Below are 26,065 nucleotides of genomic sequence, written 5' to 3' on the forward strand. Positions count from 1 at the left end.
AGTGGACTGGAGCTAATGGTTTTCGTTTCAAGAAAGTTCCCCCGGGGGAAGATAGGGACGTGGAATTACAGTAGACAGAAATCCTGGGACATCACATTTAGAGTATCTTGGGAGGATGGGGTTAGGGAAATTGGGAACCTCGGTCCTGAAAGTAACCCTGGAAATAGTACTCCTCTATATGTTTCCCTTTTGGGGGTCAAGATTTGCGAGGGATGGGGAAGATAAATGCCTGAGCCTCTAGGAAAAAAGGGAAAAATTCGGGGCTGGATACTGGGGCTAGATACCTGGGGTAGCTGAGCCCCACTCTATTTCTATGAGATGGGGAAATCTCACTACCCAGGAGGAAAAGGTGAACACTTCCTATCTGACTAACCAGTCTGGTGACTACATGTCTCACTACGTGTGCTTCACCCTAGAACTAAGGGTCTTCTGAAACATCTTTAGCTGGTGGACTCTATACCCAGAGTCCCAAAAATCTGCCCTAGAATTCCTTGGCTTCAGGTCCCCCAACCTCCACTTCTACCCTTCCCTCAATCCACACACCCCCTTCACTCCCATCCCAACATAGGTACAGTGGAGACATGTAGGTAGCTGAGAGATCATTTTAATGTGAATTATTCCAAAGGGAGGAGTTTGAGGGTTTAGCTCTCTGGTTCAGAGTGTGTGGAGATCATGGCTGCGTCGGCTCAACTTCTCTGGATCATCAGAAGCCATGAGGGAGAAGTCTCGGAAAATGTCCAGATATGTCTCATCTCCTGCAGTAAGGGAGATGGGAGGGAAGAGAGAGAAGCTGGAGGCTTCTTTGAAATTTCTGAGGAGTAGAACTGGGGTATATCTAGGGGGCAGGCAGCCAAAAACCTTGATTCACAAAAGGCATAGGGTTCAAAGGAGAAATATACACAGTTCTGAGAGTTAGATAGCTCACCTGCCTGCCCTTGGGCCACTTCAACCTCTCTCATCTTGGCCAAACGTAACCTAAAGCAGAAGGATAGGAATTTAAGCCCACTCCCTCCCTAATTCCCATTCTCCTAATTCTTCAGTTTAGGCCACAGGCCTGAATTCAGACACTCTTTGCTTTCCTCAGAGCCTGCTCCTTTTCCTGAGCTGGGATTTGTCTTATCCTATCCTCTGGTCTTTTGCTATCCATTGCCAGTCCTGCACACCTGCATTCCTCTAAGTTCCAGATGTTTAAACACTCTTTCCAGTACCTCAGGGAGTCAACAGGTTCAAAACTGAATTCTTCCTGAAACCAACCTCTTTCTCTGACAACTCATCCATTTTGTAATATCTGTGTCATTTCAACATTCCTCTCCCCAACCCTACCCATACTCACACTCTATCAATAAATTGCCAAGTCCTGTAGCTTCCTCCAGTTAACTATCTTTCCAATGTACTGTCATCCCCTAGCTCTTGACCCATTTATCTTGGGCCTGGGCTACCATCTACCATAATAATTCTTTTGTCCCTTTCTCAGGCCTCTATTTTCCAGATTATGCACAGAATAAACTTCCCAGGCAGCTAGATGATCCAATGGATAGAGCACCCGCCTTAAATTAGGAAGTCCCCGAGTTCAAATCCAGCCTCAGACAATACTTCTAGGGGTATCCTGAGTAAGTCACTTAACCCCAACTGCCTCAAAAATAAAATTAAGAAAATGACAAGAAAAGCTTCCCTAAACATTTCAATTGTTTCCCACTGTTTCATGACAAAATTCTCAGTTGCATAGCCTGCCATTCCTAGCCTCCAGCAATCAAATCCTAACCTACCTTCCTAGATTTCTATTCTATTGCACTTAATTTCATGGTTCTCCACAGATGCCTTTCCTGTCTCTGGGTCAAGGACTTCATTTACCTGATGTTTTCTTTTCCTGTATATTTATTAAATGAAATCCTAACCACTCATAAAGGCCCACTTTATTGAAGGCCATATTCTCTGAAGATCCCAACACTTCCCCATTCTTCCCCTTCTCCCAAATTAGGAGTGACTTCATCCTCTTCTAAAACCCTGGAGCATTTTCTTTAACTTCCAGTTTTGTACTAATGAAAAACTATACTTTGGAGTCAGGAGACCAACTAGGTTCTAGTCCAGGTTGGGCAGGTCAGTTCAGTTTTCTGAGTTTCTTACCTGTAAAATTAGGGACACATTGTCTAAGTGGGTGGTGTGAGGGACAAGAGAAGCAACTAAGAAATGGATTTGTAAATTGTAAATTGTTCCTAGCATATTGCTGCCTTCCTCCGACAGAAAACCATTTGTGGAATAGGTTAAAAGCTCAGAATACATTGTGGTGGAATTGAAATCAAAATCTGGCTGTGTTCCAGGATCCCTACTCAGATACCACTAAACTGTTCTGAGCCTATTTCCTCATCTGTAAAATAAGGGGGTGGATATGATGATCTTTAAAGATCTCATTCTTTTTGCTCCTCTTGGTTCCCCTTTTTCTCTCCCCATAAACTTCTTTCTAGTGTAGTGTTTTTGTTATTGTAACATTCAAATGTTTATTGAACTAAAATGATATGCTTATATGTCTTATCTTTTCTTCTGAGCAGCTCCACTTTTCCCTATTTTCTTCCTCAAAACTCTGACTACATGGATCCCTTAAATCTGGTCTTTAAGCATCAGTTCTACTCTCTTTTCAGGCTCCAGTTCTTGACACCATTCCAGTAATCTGCCCTCTGACTTTGGTCATGCTTTTTCCCAGAGCCATCCTCAACTTCATGGGACTTACAGAGTGACAATATCTGCATTGGTAGTCTCCATGGCAATAGTCAGAGGGTCTTTCCCTTCAGAATCCTGAGCTCTAAGGTCTGCCCCTCGCTTTAGGAACAGACAGGCCAAGCTGAAGGAAAGGAACAAAGATTCAGATCATTCATTGCCCCACTCTAACCCTCCCTCCCAGCCCTTTCATTTCTTAGCTGTCCACTCCCTTCCATCTGTCCTTTCTTCCTTTGGAGACCCGGGTGTCTTTGCTATACCCAGTGTAGCCAAGTATAGTGGCATGGTGGAGGGGGCTCCTTCCCATGTTGTCAGCCTGGTTCACACTTGCTCCATTCTGGAGAAGAAATTCACAAGCAAGCAGAGAGTTCTGGGGGGGAAAAAGAGAAGTAAAATGGGTAAAAAGGATAACATCAGATAGGAGATTGGGGAGAGGGAGTGTGGGAAAGGGATCGGAGATGGAGATAGTAGGGGAGAAGTTGGAGAGAGGAAAGGTTGGACTACTAGCTGTATCCAGAATTTGTTATGTCTTCTCTTGCCTCCATGCATGTCTACAAATTTATCCTCCATCCCTGAAATGCTTTTCCTACTAAATCCGAATTTTCTCAAATCTTTTTTTTTTTTTTTAATTTTAAGGCTCAGTTCAATTGGCAACAGAGTTCAGTTCAAAAAGCAACAGAGCTAGAGGACAGAGCTTGGAGAAACAATAAGAATTGTTATTTAGAAAATTATTTTTAAAAACTCTAATGCTCCTTTCTTAGGAAATTTTCACTGAAGAGAGATGTCCTCAAATATTAGAGACAGGGTTTGTTGTCATTTCAGTCCTGACTTTACATGAACACATTTGGAGTTTTCTTGGCAAAGATATTAGATTTTACAGATAAGAAACTAAGGCAAATAAGAGTCCCACAGTTAGTATTTCAAGGCTGGATTTGAATTCATGTCCTCCTTATTCTAGGGCCTAATGTCCACTGTGCCCACTAGCCAGCCTAGTATAGAATAGTGCTAATACTGGAGTCAGAAGATCTGGATTCGGAGCCTTCCTGCTTCTCTCATGCTTATTACTTGTGTGATCTTAGACAAATCAATTCATCTTCCCAGGACCTTTGTTTCTTTGTCTATAAAACAAGAGAGATTGAACTAAAGGGCTTCTGAATTTTTAGAGCTAGGATCCTGTGCGAATTGATAAGAATCCATAGGATGCCAAAAGAGGCAGATCCTCAGAAAGAATCTTTCAGGAAGCTAGGTAACTCTCAGTGGATAGAGCTCTGGGCATGGAGCTAGGAAGAGCCATCTCCCTGAGTTCATATATGGCTTCAGACATTTCTGTCTGACCCCAAACAATTCACTTAACCCTGTTTGCCGAAGTTTCTTCATGTGTAAAATGAGCTGGAGAAGGAAATAGCAAACCATTCCAATATCTATGCCAAGAAAATCTCAAAAGTGGGGTCAGGAAGAGTAAAGACATGACTGAAAACCAAATGAACACTCAATGAAAACTATAGATTTTTTTTTCTAATGTTGAGTGAGATATATTGAAACATAGGAAATTGATTTATGCAGCAATTTTACTTAGCTTACAAAATTGAATATGTCCACAATAATAGATGGTTCTTCAATGAGGTCAGAAAGTATAATTCTTTCCTGCTGAGGAATCCAGAACTGGGAAGGGTCTTTGAAATGCAAATTGAACAATCAAATGAACCTTAATAAGGAAAGCTAGGCTTGAGTATAAATTATGAATTAAAGGGTATCTCAAATATTTCTTCCCTTTTCTCTCTTTTGTGTCTCCTTGACTAGCTTTGAGAGAGAGAGAACAAATGTGAGGTGGACTAAAGAAGGCAGTTGTTATTTTGAGTGTTATTTGTCCTTCATTTTCAAAAAGGACCATGACATCTGGGAGGGGATGCCATGATATGCAAGTGAATTGGATTTAAGTGAGAGAGGGCTGTGCAAAGTCACCTGCCTCACGTTCCCCTCCAGAACCACCTGGGTACAGTGGCAAAATATAGATTAAGACAACTGGAGATGGCCCTGGATGCAATGGGAGACCTTGGCCTTTTTAAGCTAAGCGACTCATCCTGAGTCTTATCATCTTAAAGTTAGTTCCAAGTCACTGGGAACCAGAAGAGGTCTATGAACCCCTTACCAAATAGCCTATTGGGCATACTACACTTTCATGAGAAAGTAATTCTCAGATACTATAAAACAAAGGATTGACAAAAAACTTCCTTAATTTCATATTTTAATAGATTTCAAAATCAGGTATTTCCTCGAAAGGTATAAATCAATCACAAAAAGTTGAAAGAGGTCCTTTTAGCAATACATAAATAATAAATACATAAACAACATATACATAAATAGGACCCCAACTATATGCTAAGTGGTCATATAGCCTCTGCTTGAAGATCCGTAAGGGTGGAGAAACCCACAACTTCTCAAGATAGTCTATTCTACTTTTGGACAGCTAATTGTTAAAAAGTTTTTCTAGATATTGAGCCTAAATTGTTCTAGTTCTAGTTCTGCTTTCTAGAGCCAAAAAGAACAAGTCTAATCCTTCCTTTTTATAATTGCCTTTTAAATATTTGAAAACAACTATAATGTGCCCTCTGGGTCCTTTCTTCCCCAGTTCCTTCAACTGATCCTAATGTGACATGGACTTACGGCCCTTCACCTATCTTGGTTGCTCTTCTCTGGATACTGCCCTATTTATTAATGTCCTTCTTAAATTATGGTGCTCAGAACTGAATACAATAGTAGCCTGAGTTTCAGTTATCTTATTTTTTTTTGTCTGCTATATTACAGTGTTCATTCATATTGAGTTTGGATTTCATTCATTTAAACCAAGAGATTTTTTTCCCCAGAACTTTAATTAGAAAGGGAATTATGGGAGAATGATGGAATAAGGCAGGAAACTACCTGTCTCTCCCTAATTCCTCTACAAATAACAAACTAATGCCTCAAAATAAAATAATTAAAAATCAGAATTTAAAAAGTTAAAAGTAAAAGTTATTTAGCCTAAGACAATGTAGACTAGACATTGGGAAAGACCTAACCTCCCAGGATAGTGATCTGACCTGATTGAAATGCATATAGCACTAGGCAGATACAATCAACAACACAGCTGGCAGCTGTGTAGGCACAGCCTTAGCTTCAGGAGCTTGTGCACCACAGATGAAGGAGAGGTATGAAAGTTGATATGGAAAAGATTTTGGAAGCCTTCCACTAGAGCTGGATTTTGGTGTCCAAGCACCAAAGTTATGGTTAGCAGCCAAAGATATGCCTGCAGGTGAAGAGGAATGAGCACATGCTGATAAGGGAGATTGCAGAAGGTTGGGGGCTCTACTGGTAGCAGAACAGAGTTCCTAGTTTCAATTCCAAGGAAGAGGCACAAACTAACATAGCCACCTGAAGGATCATAAGGAGCAAGAGAATTTGTAGCAGCAGCAATACTAGCTAAGGGCCCTGATTGAGGCTCAAGAGTGTCAAGGAGTATTTGAGGATACTTATAGAGCAAGGGGTGAGCTGAAGAAGCAGTAACATCTAGCCTTAGATTATAGAACACTGGAAGAGCCAAAAGAGATCAAAAGTTTCCAGATACAGATCAGAAACCAATAGCATAAAAAATCTGAAGCCTGAGACACCCCCCACATCCTGGAAAGAGAGATCGACTCAAGCACATATGGCCATTTTAAATAAATGAGGAAAAAAAAAACCCAGAAAAAGAACTGGACTATAGATAACTACTATGGTGATAGTGAAGATTAGGGTTCCAACTTAGAAAAAAGAATAGCTTTCCATAAAATTTCAAAGAAAAATATAAAATAGTCACAAATTCAAAGAAAATTCTTGGAAGAGCTTAAACAAATTTTACAAGATAAAGGTTAAATAAAAATTGGGAAAAATTATGGAAAGAAAGTCAACCAATTGGAAAAAGAGATCCAAAAACTTAAGCAAGGAAATAACTCCTTGAAACTTAGAATTGAGCAAGGGAAAGCTAATGATTTCATAAGACATCAAGAAATAATAAAACAAAGTCAAAAGAATGAAAAAATAGAAGTTGTGGTGAAATATCTTACTAAACCTTTGTCAGACTACCTAAAAGTTATGATTTTTAAAAAATCTAATCACTATTCTTCAAGAAATTATTGAGGAAAATTGCCCTGGCATTCTAGAACAAGAAGGGAAAATAAAAATTTAGAAAAAACCCACTGGTCACTCCTTAAAGAGAACTCAAAAAGAAAAATCATAGGAGCATTATGGCTAAGTTTCAAAACTCCCAGGTCATGGAGAAAATATTGCAAGCCATTTGGAAGAAAAAATTTAAATATTGTGGAGCTACAGTCAGAATAACACAAGACTTACCAGTGTCTACATTAAAATATTGAAGGGAATAGAATATAATAGGTTCTGCAGAGCAAATGAACTGAATTTGGAACCAAGAATAACTCACCTAAGCTGAGTAATCTTCCAAAAAAAAAAAGTGGATCCTAAATGAACTAAAGGACATTTGTGCATTCTTGAGGAAAAGACCATAACTGAAGAGAAAATATGATTTGCAAGAATCAGAACTAATTATGTGGGATCTAATAAAGTCAAACTGTTCCCTTATTATATGGAAAATGATACTTGTAATTCTCAAGAACATTATCATTACTGGAGTTGATTAAGGCTTGGGATTGAGTTGATTATGATGGGATGATCTTAAAAAATAAAATTGGATAGGAAGAAGTAAAATGGAATAAGTTAAGTCATACAAAATAGTCCTGCAAAGAACTGTCACAGTGGAGGGAAGGATAGGATGGAGAGCAGAGAGCATGAGAACCTTATTCTCAGTGTAAATGGGTTAAAGAAGGAATAACATACACATTTAGTAGAGTACAAAACTTTTATTAACTTAGAAAAAAATAGGAAGGCAAGAGGATAGGATAAGGGAGGTAGGGTTAGAAGGGTGTGTGGATTAGGGAGGTAGTGGTCAAAAGTAAGTTAAATTTCTGAGGAGAATGGGTAAAAGAGAGTAAAGGATAAACAATGAGGATAATAGGATGGAGGGAAATAACAACATATAATTATAACTTTGAATGTGAATGGTATGAATTCACCAATAAAATGAAAATGAATAACAATATATCAAAAATCAGAAACAATATGTTGATTACAAGAAAAACATTTAAAAATGAGAGACACAAAGAGTAAAAATAAAGACCCAGATTATAATTTATTATGCTTAAGGTGATGTATTATACTTCAGTAGTAATCAGATTAAAACAAAAGAAATAATCAGGAAATTACACTATGTTAAAAGGTACCATAGATAATGAAATACTATCAATACTATAAATTATAACATTCAACTTTTTAAAGGAAAAGATAAATGAATTACAGATGGAAATAAATAGCAAAACTATAATGGAGGGGCATAATTTAACCTCCTTTAAGAACTAGATAGTCTAACCAAAAAATAAATTAAGAAAGAAGTCAAGGAGATGAATAGGATCTTAGATAAGATAGATATGATAGGCATCTGGAAAGAAATGAATGGAAACAAAAAGAAGTGTGTCTTTTTCTTAGTGGTACAGGTTACCTTTACCAAAAATGACCCTACATTAGGTCATAAAGACTTTCTATCTAAATGCAGAAAAGCAAAACTATTATATGCATCTTTTTCATATTATAATATAATGAAAATTATATTTAATACAGGACTGTGGAAATACAGACTAAAAACTAAAGTCTAAACCTAATCGTAAAGAATGAATGGGTTAAAAAACAAGTCATAGGACCAATAATTTTATTAAAGAGAATGATAATAATGAGATAACATATCAAAACTTATTGGATACAGCAAAAGCAATAATCAGAGCAAAATGTATATCTCTCTAATCTTTATCTAAATAAAATAAAGAACAGATCAATGAATTATATATAAAAATTAAATAAAAAAGTAGAGAAAGAGCAAATTAAAAATCTCCAAATAAATACCAAATTGGACATTCTGATAGATTAAAAGTAACATTAATAAAATTGCATGTAAGAAAATCATTGAATAAATAAATAAAAATAGAAGTTGGCTTTTTGAAAAAAAATTAGATAAACCATCAGTTAATAGGAAAGAAAACCAAGTCATTAATTTTAAGAAAGAAAAGGGTAAATACATCACTGAAGATGAAATTAAAGCAATTAGGAGTTATTTTGCCGAATAATTTTTTTTTTGGCAAGGCAGAGGTAAGTGACTTGCTAAGAGTCATATACCTTAATAAATAAGTGTAAAGTGTTTGAAGCAGGATTTGAATTTAGCTCCTCCTGACTCCAGAACTGGTGCTCTATCCACTGTGCCACCTAGCTGCTCTGCCAACAAATTTAACAATTTAAGTGAAATGGAAGAATACTTACAAAAACATAAACTGCCTAGATGAGGCAGATGAGAAAATAAGATTATATAAACCTATTTCAGAAAAAAGAAACTGAACAGGTCATAAATGAAATTCCTAAGAAATAAAACATCAGGACAAGATGGATTTATAAGTAATTTCTACCATTTAAAGATCAACTAATTCCAATATTAAATAAATTGTTTGGAATAGGCAAAGAAGGAATCCTACCAACTCCTTTTATGAAAGAAATATGGTGCTGATATTATATCAGGAAGAGCAAAAATAGAGAAAGAAAATATATAGACCAATTTCATTAACATATATTGATACAAAAATCCTCAGCAAAATACTAGCTAGGAGACTACCACAATATATCACAAAGATTATACATTAAAACTATGTAGGATTTATACCAGGAAAGCAGGGCTGATTCTATATAAAGAAAACTATTAATACAAATCATTATATTAATAACAAAAGTAACAAAAAATGACATGATTCTATCAATAGATGCAGAAAAAACTTTTGACAAAAATACAACAAAATAAAATCACTTAAAAGCACAGGTACAAATGTGTTTTTCCTTGAAACTATTAGAAGCAACTGCCTAAAACCATCAGCAAACATGGTCTATAATGAGGATAAGCTAGAAACTTTCCAAAAACAATCAGAAATGAAACAAGGATGTCCGTTATCACCAATATTATTCAATATTGCTTTCCAAAGTAGTAAGAGAAGAAAAAGAAATTGGAGGAATCAGAATGGGCAATGAGATAATAAAACTCTTTTTGTGGATGATATGATGACATAATTGGAAAGTCCTAGAGATTCAACTAAAAAAACTAATTGAAATAATTAATAATTTTAGCCAAGTAGCAGGATATGAAATACTCTCATATAAGTCATCATCATTTCTTTATATCACCAATAAAGCCCTGCAAGAAGAGATAGTTCATTTAAAAAAATAAAATTGATATAAAATACCTGGAAGCATACCTGCCACAACAAGATAACAAGATAAATGATAAAAAAAAAAAAAGATAAAAGATAAAATCAGATTGTAAACATTAGAGAAATGTAAATTGTTCATGGGTGAACTGAGCCAATATAATAAAAATGATAACTCCACCTAAATTAGCATATGACTGTGAGAATACTACAGTATTATAAGAAATGATGAGCAGGTTGATTTTAGAAAAACATGGGAGGGTCTTGTATGAAATAATGAAGAGTGAAATGAGTAGAAGCAAGAAAACAGTGTATATAGTAATAACACTATTGTTTAAAGAGTAAATATGAATGACCAAGCTATTCTGAGTTACATGAATATTCAAATCAATTACAAAGGAAAATTCTATTCCATCTCCAGAGAAGGAACTGATATAAAAACTATGTATTGTAATAATTTCACACATACACACTCACATATATACATATACATATATACAAAGCAAATCCCAACGGATCATAGGTACCATGTGTGTATATGTCAAATGTTGACTTTTTCTAGTGTGGAGTTGGGAAGGAGGGAAGGAAACAGCTTGGAACTCAAATATGAGAAAAAATAAAAAAGAACTTCTAATCATACTTCCTTACCTTATACTTGGGAAGTTAATTTTTTTGTACTCAGGTTAAGATTTTATACTTAGCTCTATTGAATTTTGCCTTAACTAGATTCAATCCAAAGCTCTACCTGACTGTTTTCCTGGATTCTGACTGTCATGCACTATTTTCCTCATCCTTCCAAGCAATAGAGTAGATATGCAATACAAAATAAGAAATGATTATAATAACCTTGTGTTTACTTGTGTTGTTATCACGTTTACCTTGTGATATTAACAAGCAACATTTAAAAGAAGAAATTCAAACAAAAACTATCTAAAAATTTTGAACATTACTCCAAAAAGACCAATGGAACAGGGAAAAGTATGAAGCATGCAAAAATGTTTATAGCAGCTCTTTTATTTTTTGTGATGACAAGGAACTACACCTGAGAGGATACACATCAATTGGGAAATGGTTGAACAAATTATGATATAAAATATAATAGAAGAATATGGTGCTATAAGAAATGATGAAGGAAATGGTTTCAGAGAAACTTGATTAGACTGGTATGAACTGATTAGATTACAATGAATCTTTGATTCAGTGATCTTGCCAAAGGAGGTTGTTGACAAGAAAGGGCTAATCTCTGTGAAAATATTCAGAGCAGCACAATTTGTCAGAGCATAGCTTGGGGAAAAAACAATGAGACTAATAATTTGGGGAGGGTTGGACATGTTAAGGTATTTTAACATAATACTATGTTATTGAATTATAAGGAAAAATGATTATCCAAATTAGAGGAAAGTGAACAAAGCAAATCCAACGAATCACAGGTACCATATAATATCTAAAGTATTTAAAACCATTTAAAAGAAATTAACTGTTAGATTTGCAATGACTTAAATAAAATATTAAAAAATACTATTGGCACTTTATAAGGAACATAGAGTAATGTACCATATGTTAAAACAAAATTTGTAAAAAGAAAAAAAAAAACACCCAAAAACAAAAACCCCCAAAACCAAGCAGCCTACACTTCCTGCCTTTACTTCCTGTCCTCAATCTCTGAAAACCTGGCTTCTGACCATACAATTTAAACTGCTCTCAGAAGTTACTAGTGCTATGCTATCTTAATTGCTATACCATCTTCTCTTAGTTTTCATTCTCTTAGACTTCTCAGTAGGAATCAACACTTAATTATTTCCCCTCTCTCCACCCTGGACTTCCAAGACACAGGCTTTTCCTCTTGACCATCCTTTCTTGGCCTTTTTCACTGATTTAACCTCTTCCTCCTTCTGCAGCTCCCTTATGTATTCCCTAAGGTTCTGCCTCTTTTTTCTCTATGACCTATATAGAGGATCTCAAGGCTTTAATGATCACCTCTGCAGGAGACACTCCCAAAGCCACAGCTTTTTATTTCTTCCTTAAATTTCAGACTCATACATCAACAACTGTCTGTTTGTGGGGAAGCTTACCTGGCTGTCCCAGGAATACCTCAAACTCAGCATTTTGAAACTGAGGTCAGCAACTTCTCCCAAAATTTAATGCTTCTAACTTTTCCATATGTCTCTCAGATAACAAAGCTCAAAACTTTAGTCCATCATTAAGTCATATTTCTGAACTATAAAAAAAGGATAATAATAATGAATTCTCACAGAATTCATATGGGGATTAAATGAGGTAAAATTTAATGCAGTATCTAGCACATAGTAGTCATTTAACAAATACTTGTTTTCCTTTGCTGAGGCGGCTAGGTAAGTGCAGTGGATGAATGTATTAGGCATGGAGTCAGGAAGACCTGAGTTTAAATTGGGCCCTAGATGCTATATAATCTGGAAAATTCCTTAAAAGTCTATTTGTCTCAATTTCCTCATCTATAAAACAGGGATAATAGCACACCTGCTTTCCAGAGTTCTTGTAAGAATCAAATGAGATAATATTTTCAAGAATACTTAGCAGAAAGTGAGATGAGCAGAACCAGGAGATCATTATACACTTCGACAACGATATTGTATGAGGATGTATTCTGATGGAAGTGGATTTCTATGACAAAGAGACCTAACTGAGTTTCAATGGATAAATGATGGACAGAGACAGCTACACCCAGAGAAGGAACACTGGGAAACGAATGTGAACTATTTGCATTTTTGATTTTCTTCCCGAGTTATTTTTACCTTCTGAATCCAATTCTCCCTGTGCAACAGGAGAACTGTTCGGTTCTGCAAATATGTATTATATCTAGGATATACTGCAACATACTTAACATATATAGGACTGCTTGCCATCTTGGGGGTGGGGGGGTGGAGGGAGGGAGGGGAAAAAACGAAACATAAGCGAGTGCAAGGGATAATGTTGTAAAAAATTACCCTGGCATGGATTCTGTCAATACAAAGTTATTATTAAATAAAATAAAATTTAAATTAAAAAAAAAAAAGAATACTTAGCAGAGTACCTAGTATATAGTAGGTACTATATTATATAAACAACTTATTCCTTCCTCTACTTCTGCCAACTCACTATTCACAATGTTTTCCCTATCAAAGGAAATATGGGAGGAGCTGGGACAAGAGGGAGACAAATGTCTGGGGAAACAGGGATGAATAGAAGGAAGAAGAATCAGGATAAAGATGGAATAGCATTGGAATGGGGGAAAAGGGAGAATTCATACAGAAGGGATAGAAATCAAAGGATTTCTCACCGAAGATGTGGCCTGGATGAGGGGGGTTGCATTTTCCTGTGCCCCGTTTACCCAATTGACATCAGCTCCATGGGCAAGGGCATCAGCCATGGTGGGAAGAGATGGGGGTGGCCCAGCTGCCCAGAATAGCAAGGCCCCTGGGTGTAAGCATCCGAGTTCACCAGCGGTGAGTGCTGTTGGGAGTTTAACCATTAGTATAGGGATGTGTCCCTTACCCTTGGCCCTCTATACCCTGTCTTAGAAATGATAGTGCGGCCTGAAGATCCAGGCTAAATTATGAAGAAGTCCTCTGAGGATTATTTATTATAGTAGGAGAGGCAGACCATCAGGTCCAGGTGCTGGGTTCAAAGTCCCTCAGGGGATTAGGAGGAAGGATGGTTAGAGCTCCAAAAGACCTTCTAAAATCATGGCTAGCAAAATGTGTACAAGGTCAGGAATATAGACAAGGGTTGGATTTAATGACCCTTCCCTAACTCCCTTAATCTTGGATAACTTCTCCAACTGTATTCCTTTTGCACCCAATATCAACCTTCTAATCCTATGAGGCTGGTTTCATGATCAGTGTTTACAAGGTCAGTGACCATGCTTACACCATTTCTGCTTGAAACATCTTTCTCATCTCCCAATCCACTCTTTGTCTCTCAAATCCTTTTCATCTTCCCAACACAGTCTTTTCCACATGTTCTCCCATATCCTCATATTTGTGTATTTGTGTCTTTAAGTCTTTACAATCTAGGACATACAATGTAACTCAGTTATTGTAGTGTCTGAACTAGCTCTCTGGAGGATCTCGGCGCCAGTCTTGGTCTTAGTGGAGGAGTGCAGGAGGCAGGAGAGCCACCAGGAGGATGGTCAAAGATGAAATGTTTCTATTTCCAGTCCTCTCAGCCCTTAAATGATTACATCATTACAGCACACTATGTATGAACTAGAGACCATTGCATCACCATACTAAGTATATGTGTACTAGAGAGCCATCATCTCATTAATCACACTAAGTTAACACCCTGCTGTATCTTTGCAATCAGTTTTTCTCAGAGTTCCCCAATATCTGCGGTCCTCTACAAGTTACAGTTTTGAACTTTTCTCCCATTATTTTGGTTTTACAATTCCCATTGCTCCTATTTCAATCATTAAGATCAGGGACTGACAATCACTAATAGTAGCATCCTTATAGTACCATACCAACAGTTTGAAATGTCTTCCCAAATGAAGATTTAAGAACTCCTTCTGATTGATTTGTGTACATACCTGGTTTGGCCCCAATTTTCCCTGGTCGGGGTGGAAGCTGGGGTTTGGGTGGCAATGGAGGTTGCCCTTGTGGGTGGCCTCTCCCCACTTTTCGTCCCCTGACCACAGGCAGCTTGGTCAGAAATTTCTTCTCCACATATTTGGCATGAATCCACGCCTCTTTCTCCTGCCTTATGGGTGGGAAGGAAATATAATGGAAGAGGAAAGAATGAAAATAAGATAATTTTTCCCTCTAATACTAAGACTCCTAATCTTTTCAAATGCCTTCCTTTCACAGGATCCCTCATTTCCATCTAAACCTTCAGTCAGCCCCAGGAAAAAGGCAAACTAAAACTTTGCTTCTTATGTCTGTTTATTCCTTTCCTATTTTCACACTTCCCAACCCCTTACCGGGAACAGGTTGGCCCAGGTTTCTTCACAGACATTTCCTGTATTCTAGCTTCATAGATCTGGTTGATGACAGTGTTCCCCAATTCACACATCAACTTCAGGGAATGGTGAAAGATAGTATGAAAGTATTGATATGAAATTACAGAGACTCCAGCACCCTCCCTCACATTCCCCCAGTTTCTAAAAGCTTCCCTGCCCCTCTGCTTGTCACTCCACCACTATCGCAACTCCTTTCTAGCTGTAATCACCTTCACCAGTTCAGGCTCCCAGGAATCAAGAGTCAAAGATCGAACTTTGGAGAAATGAACCCCTAGGCTCCTGTATAGAAGGGACAAGTGAAAGACAAGGCCAGTCAGAGCTGTTATAGGTACGAGGGAACAAATTTGGTGGGGAGTTCATGAAGAAAGGGGGGGAAGTATTTGAGTGGGTACACACATACACTCCCCAGTCAAGAAAGTTCAAGCTGATGAAAGATAGAGACCAACAAAGAGTCATTTAATTTTCTCTAGCTTCCTGTTGGGGTTAGACCTGTTGGTGAACTTTATATCTAGTCACTTTAAACTTTTATTATGCATTTTTAAACCTGAGATTCTTGGGATATAGCTGGCTAGGGCTTTGTGCTTTGTATTAGTAAATTATTTGGAAAAGACTACTGTAGCTTTGCAAACGGGGAAATCATGCAATGTACCCCTTTATGATCTTATTGCTAAATAAGCTATGAAGATCCTCTGAGGTCTAGAGACTCTTGCTGGGTGTCTCTCCTTGGCATCCAACATTGAACTTTTTATACTCATCAAGCCTGGAAGTCAAGTCCAGTGAATTGACCTGAAAGCCAGACAAGATGGTGACAGCTAGGACCTGAGCTAACCCTTATCAATTGCTGCTATTATTTCATTTCGCATTCTTCTCTTCATTTTTGGATTGAAGTTATCATTTTTCTTTCTTTGTTCCCTCAGACTCATACCTAGTGAGAGGTGTGGTTCCTGTTTATCTAATGACCCCTTTAATAAGAACCTTTCTGGCTCCAACCCTCAATGTGGAGAAGAAGCAGATACATGGATACAGAGGAACAAACAAATGGAAGGGAACACAGTCTGAGAAGAATAAAGTGACAGAGGGGCTAAGCTCTACAAGGAAAATGAATGGGGAAGAGAAGTTATAATATGTACAAGGCATCTCTGGGCCTCAATTTTCTTCCTCTGTAAAATGAGGGGGTTGGACAAGATCAGCATTTCTTTGTGTTCTTTGGAATGCTGTGATGTGAATGGGAGCTCTGTGCAAATATGTCTATGCCAGTGATCTTTTCCCTCGAAAATATTAAATGCAAAAGTCTTGTATCAAATGACATTTTTTACATGTAGCCATTTTTTGGTAAGGAAAAAAAAAAAAAAAAGATGGACTCACTGGCCTCTGTGATAAAGGTTGTGGTCTAATAGACCAAGTGGATGGCATAGGAGTTCCAAAGGGCTCATATAAGGAATTTGGGAACCAAGTAAGCAGGATCTTCCATAGTATAGAGAAACAGGAAATGTATTAAGGGTAGAAACATGATAGTAAGGAAGGAGGTCCATGGGGAGATATTCTAAAAATAAATATTATGAGATAAAAGTTGTGACCTGTGGATTCCAGAGCACTGGATACAGAGGGTCACACCCAGATTGATGCTTGCCCATTCTGGTGCAGGTTCCCGGCAATCACAGCACTGGGCATTCCCCATCACACTCTGTACCTGGGCTGCCACTCCGGATCCTCGGCCTGACCCCCTGGTTGCTCCTCCACAAGCTAAGGTAGAGGCCAAGCCTAAGGGAGAGTGAGAGGGGCCCTGTAAGAAAAAGATATCTCAGAAGATAACCCACCAAACTCCTGGAGGGTTTATGACTAATTAAAAGATTAAAAGTGGTTAGATTCCCCTAACTTCCAGCCAAGTACCTCCTAGTCCTAGATGAATAACAATGACTCACATTTATATAGACTTTAAGGCTTACAAAATGCTTTCCTGTGAGACAGAACAATTGGAGGCTTGAAATCTGGAGTGTTAAGAGATTGCTCAGTTGCTGACTTGAACAGTCCATGGAAATGCAATGATCAACAAATGATAATGATCAAAACTCTTGTAAATTGCATAGAATACTTACCTATGGCATGGGGTAGGGCAAAAAGGGATAGATAAAAGTAATCTCCCCATTAATTTCTTTCTTTTAAGAAAATGTATTTTAGTAGTCTATTTTTTCAATTACATGTAAAGATGCTTTTCAATATTCACTTTTTGTAAAAATTTTGAGTTGCAAAAATTTTTTCTTTCCCTCCCCTGCCTCCTCCACACTAACAGGCAATTTGATATGTTATATGTGTATATCCATTTTTAACATATTTCCATATGAATCTCCCCATTAGTTTCACTCTACAGATCCCTGGGAAGACTTGCTGGGCCCAGGGATGTTGGTATGATCAAGAACTAAAATGGATCTCTGACTGGATTTACATATAGCAAGCAATCAGATCAGACCAGAGAACCAGAAGAAGAGACAGAGGAACTGAGTCAGTTCAAAGAATAGACTTAATCCTAACCTAAAATTCTCTGCTGGGAACTAGGCTGCTTCCTGGTTGTAGCTCATTATTTCCTCAAATTCTTGACTCAGAGGGAGAAGCTCACTAGCTTACTAGTTATATATAAATAATCCAACAGGTAATAACAATGAGAAGTGAATGGCCCCCAAAGGTGACTAGTGGAAGATCATCAGACATATGAAACTACTCTTAGGACTGAGCTGTGACAGAATACAGCCTTTTCTGCATAGAAAAGAGTGGGATTTTGTGGGGGGATGGGGGTTCTTGATTTGCCTTGTCCCATCTTTTCAGTCTTAACTGACTCTTCATGACCCCATTTAGGCAAAAATAATGGGGTGTCTTGCCATGTCCTTCTCCAGCAGATGAGGAAACAGATTAATAGTGAAGTGACCCAGCTAGCAAATCATTGAGACCAAATTTGGATTCAGGAAGATGAGTCTTTCTGAATCCAGGTCTGGCACTTTATCCACTTTGTCACCTAGCTATTGGATTAAGTGTCCTTTGTTTTGCACTATTCCCTTCTGGTCAGCCTAGTAAAAAGAAACACAATGCTAAAGTTCCATGTATTCTGGACCTTCAATTTTGAGGTGATGCTGTACCCATGGACTGCCTGTAACCTGGTGTAGCTTTCCAGAGGGGTTACAAATAGAAAGATCCTCTGCTGAAAATCAAGTATTGGAAGGCTGGAGGAATTAATTTGCTGAATGTCACATAGCTATTAAGTGGTAGGAGGTGGAATTCAAATCTAAATCTTCTAACTCAGAATCTAGCTATTTTTCTATTGCAGAATACTATGTTTCTCTCCATTGTCATGTAGGCCCTGCTCACCTACCTGGTCTAGAGCGCGTCTCTCCTCCTGGGCCTGGCTGAAGGCAGTAGCAATGCTGCTTTGCACAGCACTGACCCATAGTTGAAGAAGTTGCTCTGAGTCTGCCTGGAGGAAGCAGGACCTGGGGAAATGAGGAACAAGGTAGGAAGGAAGTAGAAGCACAGAGAGGCAAAGGAATGATTGTTGTTATTCATTCCTGCCCATTTATGTCCAACTCTTTGTGACCTCACTTTGGGTTTCTTGGTAAAGACAGGAGAGTGATTTGCCATTTCCCTCTCCAATTAACTTTACAGATGATGAAACTGAGGCAAACAGATTAAAGTGACTTGCCCAGAGGGCCTGACAGTCTATCCACTGTCCCACCTAGCTGCCCATGAGGACAATACTATCTCAAATTTAGAAAGTTAGCTGGTGCTTACAAAGGATTCTCCATATAGTACTCCTATAAAAAAAACATTACAATTATTATTTCCTTTTTATTTTAGAGGAAGCTGAAGGTCACATCACTATCAAGAGTCCCAAACTCAAGACTCAGATAATGGGAACAAAGTAGGGAAAGTGATCATGTACACAGCTAACTCTGATGAATGTAATTTAGAAACCTGTGAGGGCTGAGTGATGATGGAGGACAGGCCCTCATCCTACCTCTTCTCCCCACCCCCACTCTACCCTTCTTTCCCTCACTTGCTGGGAGAGACAACTTCAAAGCAGAATCTTCTTTCAGAATCAGGGCAGAGTTTCACTGTGCATAGTCGAAGATCATCCACAACCACAGTCATAGGATCCTGAGGGATGTAAAATCAGGAATCTGGTCTGCTAGCCATCTCTCATGCCCCTCTGCCCACCCTGACACTAAGAATTGACAACTAGCCAATTCCTACCCCTCTATCTCTTTCTGTTTTAGGAACCCCTGTGTGTTTTAGTTGTCCAAACACTGCTACTCACCTTATATCTCTTCTGATAAACCAACTGGTTGTTTTGAATAGTGAACCAGCGTCTAGGATGGGGAACTTAGAGTGAGATGAAATGGGTGGGATGGGGAAGGAAGGAACTAGGGGAAACTAGCTGAGTGGGGGAACATAAGATTGTTTTTCATAATTCAGTATACCTGAACAAAGGGCTAAAAGGGGGATAGGAAAATATTTGAGGGAAGAGAAGAATGGGGGAAGGAATAACTATCTGCCTTTGCAAAGAGGAGTTACACAGCATGGGGTAAAATCACCCCAACAAAGTTAGAATCAAAGAATCATAGAAGATCAAAACTAGAGAAATCTTTAGAAATCATTAATCTAAATCCCTTATTCTACAGAAAAGAAAACTGAGAACCACAGAGGGATAATGACTAGACAGAAGTAAAAAAGAGTCAGAGGGAAAGCTTAGTGTAGAATTCAGGGGAGTCTAATGCAGGTGTAAAGGAATTGGGGGAGGGGAAGGGATTGGTGGTAGTGACTGCACCTGCTCCATGTTTTGAAGGCATTACTAGCCCTTTTGAAGAGGTGTCCTTCCATCACCAGCCCCCCTGGTCCTTCCTTCAGGCCTGGCTCAGGTTCCTCTCCACTTAGCTCCTAGAGAGACCAAACATAACACAGAATATGATGATCCTGGTGGTCAGAGAGCAGAAACTTTCCCATCCCTCATTCCATTCTTCATCACCTGCTCCTTCAGCAACACATGCCTCTGTTCCATGTCTCTTTTTTCCCGGGCAGACTCTAGGACAAGCTTGTGCAACTGGAAATAAAGGGTAGAAAGACATCACAGATGTAGTCATCAACCTCCCATTATCCCTGGGGAATGGAGACAAAGTGTGCATGGGGAGGGGAGAGAGGTTGGAAGGAGGACCTCATCTATTGTATCTTGACAAAAGTCTCTTATATATACTTCCCTTGTGACAATGACTTTTGTATATGTTCCTTCACCCACACCACAGCCTCTTACCTTTGCTCTTGAAACTCCCCTCCCCAAAAATTAACACTTCCTCTACCTTCAATTTCTTAACCTTTCACCTCACTTACTACCCCAGGCATCCCTCACCTGGGCCCCCAGCTCTTTGTGGTAGACTGCTAATCCATTCAGTTCTTCATGACCCAACTGGAAGTATATTGCCTGAGCTTCTACCAATCGAAGTACCTAGGAGGTTTGGGTAGAAGGAGGAAATGCACAATCGAGAAAGCATGGCGGTTGAGTTGTAATGGCTTCCTACCTACAGCTCTCATGAAGGCACTAACCTTTTTTCTACCCTGATGTTATCTGTAGATAGTTTATAAAACATGGACAGTCAAAAGATCTTGAGTTGGTATTCCCTAAACTAGTCTTTGTATAAAAACTAAGTATATTGAAAAAGTGGTTACTCTTTGTGGAACAGTTCGACTCTGTAGATTTTAATTACTTGCGTGGCTTTTCCCTGACTCTGTCTTCAGTTCTGTGTTGTAAGTGTCCAGGGGAACACTTCTTTTGCATGCTGTACTATGCTGTACTGAATGAGTGTCGAGCAGAGAGAATGATAAAGGTCTGGGTGATGACAATTCTGAAACACAAGATCAGCAAAAGATGGTTCTATCACTAGTTCCTTGATACAGGGATGTAGGTGGGGGTAGGAGGAGAGGAGAACTTAGTATGTTCTTTGCTTTTCTTCTATCTCCATTTTATATTCATTGATAGCTATTATCAGAATGCTAATATCAGAATGTTTGTTCTCACATTGCATGAGTTCACCTCAATTTTTCACGTATCCATTCCCTTTCTAACCTATCCATCTTCCCAAAGCACCTTTTGCCCCAACTTACAAACTCCATGATGTCAAACTTCCTCTTGTCCTGGATCACATTGATCTGAGAAATATAGAAATAAGGCCAATCTTCCTGAAAACTCAAGAGCACTTGTGGAAAAGTGTGGGGGAGGGGGGTTGGGGGGGGTTGGGAGTGGTCAGAGTGAAGAGGTGGAGCAAAGATTTTCTAATCCCCAGAACTATTCTATAAGCACAGAATCAGAGAAAGTCAGAGCCAGAGCTCTGAGAAACCCAACCTACTCAACAGAGGCCATGAAATATGATACCCCTTTAGCCTCATATCTTCAATATCATTCCTGTCCCATTTTCTGGGGGAAATGTAGCACTGCTAATTCCCAATCACACTGGTGGGAGTAGGGAGAGGAGAGTATGTCACCTGCAGCACATAGTCCAATGCCCGCCCTTGGTAGCCTGCTCTGACGGTCTTCAGCGTGGTCATTGCTTCTTCTGCCTCATGTGCTCGGCGCCGGGGGACTTCAGCGTTGTGACTGAGAGCTGCCTCCAGGGATTCTGCCCCTCTCCAAAACTCTCTTCGGGCCTCCCAGAAACCACGGAGACTCCTAAGGGAGATTTGAGGAATTAAAAACTCTTATTGCAATTCTTCAAAAGAAATCATGATGTATGTAAGGTTAGAAGAACCCTCTTCACTCATTCCCAAACTTATTTGATATATTTCTAACCATGAGGCTTCTGGGATATAATTAGAAATGGAAGAGGGTCTCAACTCCTTCAAATTTTTGGGCTATGTCATGAAAAATGGTATCTAGGTTTGGAGTCTAAAAATGGGGAAAATACCAGGCTGTGTAATGCTCTCCTTCCTTTAATTTGGGGAAGTACTTGAGTCTTCCCTTTAAAGAAATATCCCTGGGGAGTTAGGGAGCAAGGGAAAAAGGGTACTAGGGGAATGAGAAGACAGAATGGGTCCAGATGTTTAAAAAAAACAAAACAAAATCTTACTCCTTCACAAAACTCTGGATCTGTTGCTTCAGTGTTTGTTGGGTGGCATTCAAGAGATCCTGGCAGAAAGGAAGTGATTAGGGCCTGAAACACTGCCTTTAAGAAAAAAAGAGAGAGAGTTTTTTTCCACCTTATTTCTCTACCCCTCCATCCTTTTTCACTTACTTCATGGCAATTGATTTTGTGACTCAGGCTCTCAGTAAATTTGTCCAAGCACTCCTAAAAGAAAGCAAGGTAAAGTGAGACTCCAGTGAAGTACACATCCTTATAACTTGACACCAACATTCCATCCCTGATCCTTGCTCTTTATCTTCAAGTTTAATAAATTTGTGTACAAAGAAGGGAAAAGTAAAATTAGATTAGCATTTTTCAAATTGTATTCTGAAGAACACTGGAGTTTCTCCTTAAGGAAATGTCACTGCTAGCAATATATTTTCCACTAAAATGTTAAATATGAAATGCCTATATCCAACATATATATACATAACAATTTTTGGCTTCCCCCAAAAATTTCCATTTGATTCCAAGGCAAGATTACTTATCATTTATTGGCTTTCTTCAGTATACTTCCAATTCCAAAGTGATGTGTGACTAAGTTAATATAAAAAACTCTGGCCTAGACCTCTGAAGTACCTTTCAACTTGTAAAGATTTACAGTTCTAGGATGATACTGTCATTATGATGATACATTCATTGTGTTCATCATTCCCCCAAATCTCATGCCTTAAATAGACTGCATTTCTTTCCTTTTTTTCTTTTAAGTTTTCCTTCCTCCCCTATTCCTTGAGTCTTTTTTGCTGTCCTCCCATTTTAAGAAGCCTCTACTACCCAATTCTTTGATTTTCTTTCCCTTCTTCACCCCTTTTGCTCCCACAAGATTTCTTCTCTATAAAGAAATTCTCTAATTTCAGATTTCCATTCCCCCATCCCTTCTAATGCTACCGCTGAAACTTACAATCATCATTGGCTCTGGGGAACCCAGGTTCGAAAGTTCCTGAATGCCACTGATGAAGGTTCGACAAGTCGCAAGATAATGGCGCCCACTCTCCAGTAGGCTAGAACCAAGCTTGAGGAGCTGGGGAGTGAGGAAAAGATGGATCATAAGTGTCTAAATTTAGGGTCCCCGGGGCAGCTAGGACAGTGGATAGAGCACCATCCCTGAAGTCAGGAGGACCTGAGTTCAAATGTGATCTCAGACACTTGACACTTCCTAGCTCTGTGACTCTGGGCAAGTCACTTAATCCAACTGCCTCAGCAAAAAGCAAATAAATAAATAAACAAATTCAGAGCCCCAAAAATCTTATTCTTTGACCTGGAGACACTTTTAAGGCTATGTGTCACCTTCCTCCTTCTCCAGGTGTATCTTCTCTAAATCATCTTCCTTCATCTCACCAATCACCCTGATAGATCCCCACCCGATAGATGCCCATATGATATGGCAATTAGACCAATCTCTTCACTTTTCTCTGCAAATGCATTGAGCTTTTGTTCCTATCATTTTCTAATTTCCCTATCCTATCTTCAACTCATTTTCATGTATCAGAATTCTATATTCCTTTTCAGAGACCAGCTTTGGTTCCACCAAGAAGCCTTCCTAGCTATATAGTATGTAGTTAAGAGAACACTAATACTTATTGTTTTCCCTAAAAGAAAAAAAATACCTCAAAACAAAGGCTTTAAAAAAAATTTTTTAATTGAGGAAAGGATTGGACTTAAGAGTTGGAAAAACAAGGGTTTGAATCTCAGGACTACTATTTATGACTTTTGTGACCTTTGCTTGGTATCTTAACCACTTTCTGCCTCATTTTCTCCATCTGTAAGAGGAGGATAATAATTATTATGCCAAACTACTTCATAATGTTTAAAAGGGAAACATTTTATAAATTTTAAAGAGTCATAGAAATGTATGTTTTATGTTTTTTTGGTATACCCTGAATTTCTTAGTTTGGTATTGTATACACAATAGGCACTCAGTAAACACTGACTTGTTGCACTGACTTCCCTTCTTCCCTAGGTTCTCCCTCCTCTATCCAGAACCCCTTCCTCTGACTCAGTTTCTTCTCTTCTGATTATGTGATCACCTTCTCCAGACGATTCTCCAATTCTGATACATCTGATTCCACCAATTCAATGGAAGCCCTAGGAAGGAAGAGGTCATAAAGTTCCAGGCCTGAACTCATATTGTGCCTACCACCATGGACATGCTAATGAGAAGTAGGAAAGGACAAATGAGAAAAGAACATGACAATAAGACTAGATTTTAAATCAGAAGACTTGAAATCTGCCTCTGCTATTCTCTATCTCGGTGACATTTAGTAAATCATTTTCCCTCTTTGAGTCTCAGTTTCCTTCTTGGTAAAAATTGGAATTATAGGTTTGGTGTTTGTTCTCTACAGAATTTAGAATAAGCTGGAGAGAAACTTTGGGTGCTTTAGCATTGGGTAAGGCCAAACAGGAAGGATCAAGAGAAGGGTGGATGTGGTAAGGACAGGAAATGCATAACCACCCCAGAAAGCAGGTGATGGGGGAAGGGAGTTCAGAGAAGAGAGTATGATAGTTATGGAGAATAAGACAGACACATATAGGACCATAGGATGAAATGTCAGGAATTAGGAATAGCTCCCATTTTGGCCCCCCATCATCTTCCCTTTTCAGTTAACATGAACTAGGATGTTCTGAAAGGGGTACAGGAAATCACTTGGTACTCTCCCCTGTCCTTGTACTTTTCAGTAACCCCCTCATACTAACAACCCTCTTCCCAACACACACCCCCTTACCGGAATCGGGGGGAGTCTTTTAGACACTCCTCAAAGTCAAGTTTGACGGTCATCTTGGGTGCTCTGGAGAAGAAGGCTAACTCTCTCTGGGGTGGAAGTGGAAATACAGAAAAGACTCTCCCCAGAGGGGAGGAAAGCAATGATGTAAGAGTTTAAGGAGGAAAAGTGTCTATCTCTGGGGCAGGAGGGACTCTGGGGAAGAGGTTTCTCTAACCCCAGGGGGAAGAGGGGCTACAAATGAAGAGGCTCTCAGCCAACTGGGTCAGAATTAACTGGGAGGGGCGGAAGGTGGGGCCTGAGATTGGTGGAGAAGGTCTGAGATAAGAGAAGTAGCTGGTCCCACCCCTTTCAGGGTGTCTGCCCAGTAATATAGCTTCCTTTCCCAGGTCCCCGAGTTTCTGTGTCCTCCATTCCCATCTTTTGTTCTTTCCTACTCCCGTAATTTCTCCAAGTCTCTGTTTTGTTTCCAGATTTTCCAACTTTATGTTATCATTACACCCAAAATTATTATGTATTATGTAATATTAATGTACCATGTACCTCACTTCCTGGACCTTTTTGTGCAGTCCTGTTTTCCCTTCCACACTTTTCTCAAGATCCCTTCCTGCTCTACTACCATTTTCTTATTGCCCAGCACCCATTCTATTCATTGAATTCCATGCACCTGGACTCCTGACTCCTCTTTCTTTTTATTGTCCATCTCTGGCGAGCCATGACCTGGATAGGTGCGAGGTGTGTAGTGTCTCCCCTTCCCCCTCTCCTCCAGCTGAAGGATCTGAGTCAACTATATCTTCCATTGAACAGTGTTCTCCTCTTGACTCCAGGGTAGATGAAGTGTATCATGTAGAAGGTGAGGGAAATTATTTGGAGTTAGAGTTAAGGAGAGTTATTGGGGATGGGTGGGGAATAGATTACACCCTGCACAGTCTCAAAGGGATACCTCCAGAAGGATCAGAAGTATGAAAAGGAGAGGGAAGTTCCCATCTTTATCTCTATTGTTTTTCTTAATGATGCTGCGTTTTTTAGAGAACCCTATTATACACATAAAGCACTTTTCCATACTATTGGAATCTTTACAAACTGTTAAGTCATTAGAGTTGATAGAGACACTAATTATTTAATTTAGCATGGTTCAGTATCACTAATCTGATCTTACAAGGAGATGTTTTGGGCCAGAAC

At 38.9% G+C, this 26,065-nt stretch overlaps 1 protein-coding gene across 3 annotated transcripts; it reads right to left on the bottom strand.

The window, feature by feature from the left end:
- Nucleotides 1-588: 588 nt before the first annotated feature.
- ACAP1 (ArfGAP with coiled-coil, ankyrin repeat and PH domains 1) lies at nt 589-25,153 on the bottom strand. 3 transcript variants are annotated; one of them, XM_051995839.1, is made up of 22 exons: nt 24,887-25,148; nt 24,191-24,248; nt 23,065-23,184; nt 22,275-22,328; nt 22,110-22,168; nt 21,529-21,712; nt 21,151-21,195; nt 20,399-20,494; nt 20,021-20,095; nt 19,823-19,932; nt 19,313-19,364; nt 19,052-19,152; nt 18,371-18,488; nt 16,587-16,792; nt 15,219-15,288; nt 14,971-15,065; nt 14,581-14,750; nt 13,330-13,502; nt 2,973-3,082; nt 2,726-2,836; nt 926-975; nt 589-755 (listed from the first exon to the last, which is right to left on the bottom strand). In XM_051995839.1, exons 1-22 carry the CDS (start codon nt 24,937-24,939, stop codon nt 655-657), a joined length of 2,211 nt encoding a protein of 736 aa, XP_051851799.1. In that variant the 5' UTR covers nt 24,940-25,148; the 3' UTR covers nt 589-654. The 3 variants fall into 3 exon arrangements, with proteins under 3 accessions (XP_051851799.1, XP_051851801.1, XP_051851800.1); XM_051995841.1 differs by lacking the exon at nt 926-975 and having other exon boundaries at nt 24,887-25,153; XM_051995840.1 differs by lacking the exon at nt 23,065-23,184 and having other exon boundaries at nt 24,887-25,147.
- Nucleotides 25,154-26,065: the final 912 nt, after the last annotated feature.

The sequence above is a fragment of the Antechinus flavipes genome, chromosome 4, assembly GCF_016432865.1.
Source record: "Antechinus flavipes isolate AdamAnt ecotype Samford, QLD, Australia chromosome 4, AdamAnt_v2, whole genome shotgun sequence".
Lineage (NCBI taxonomy): Eukaryota > Metazoa > Chordata > Mammalia > Dasyuromorphia > Dasyuridae > Antechinus > Antechinus flavipes.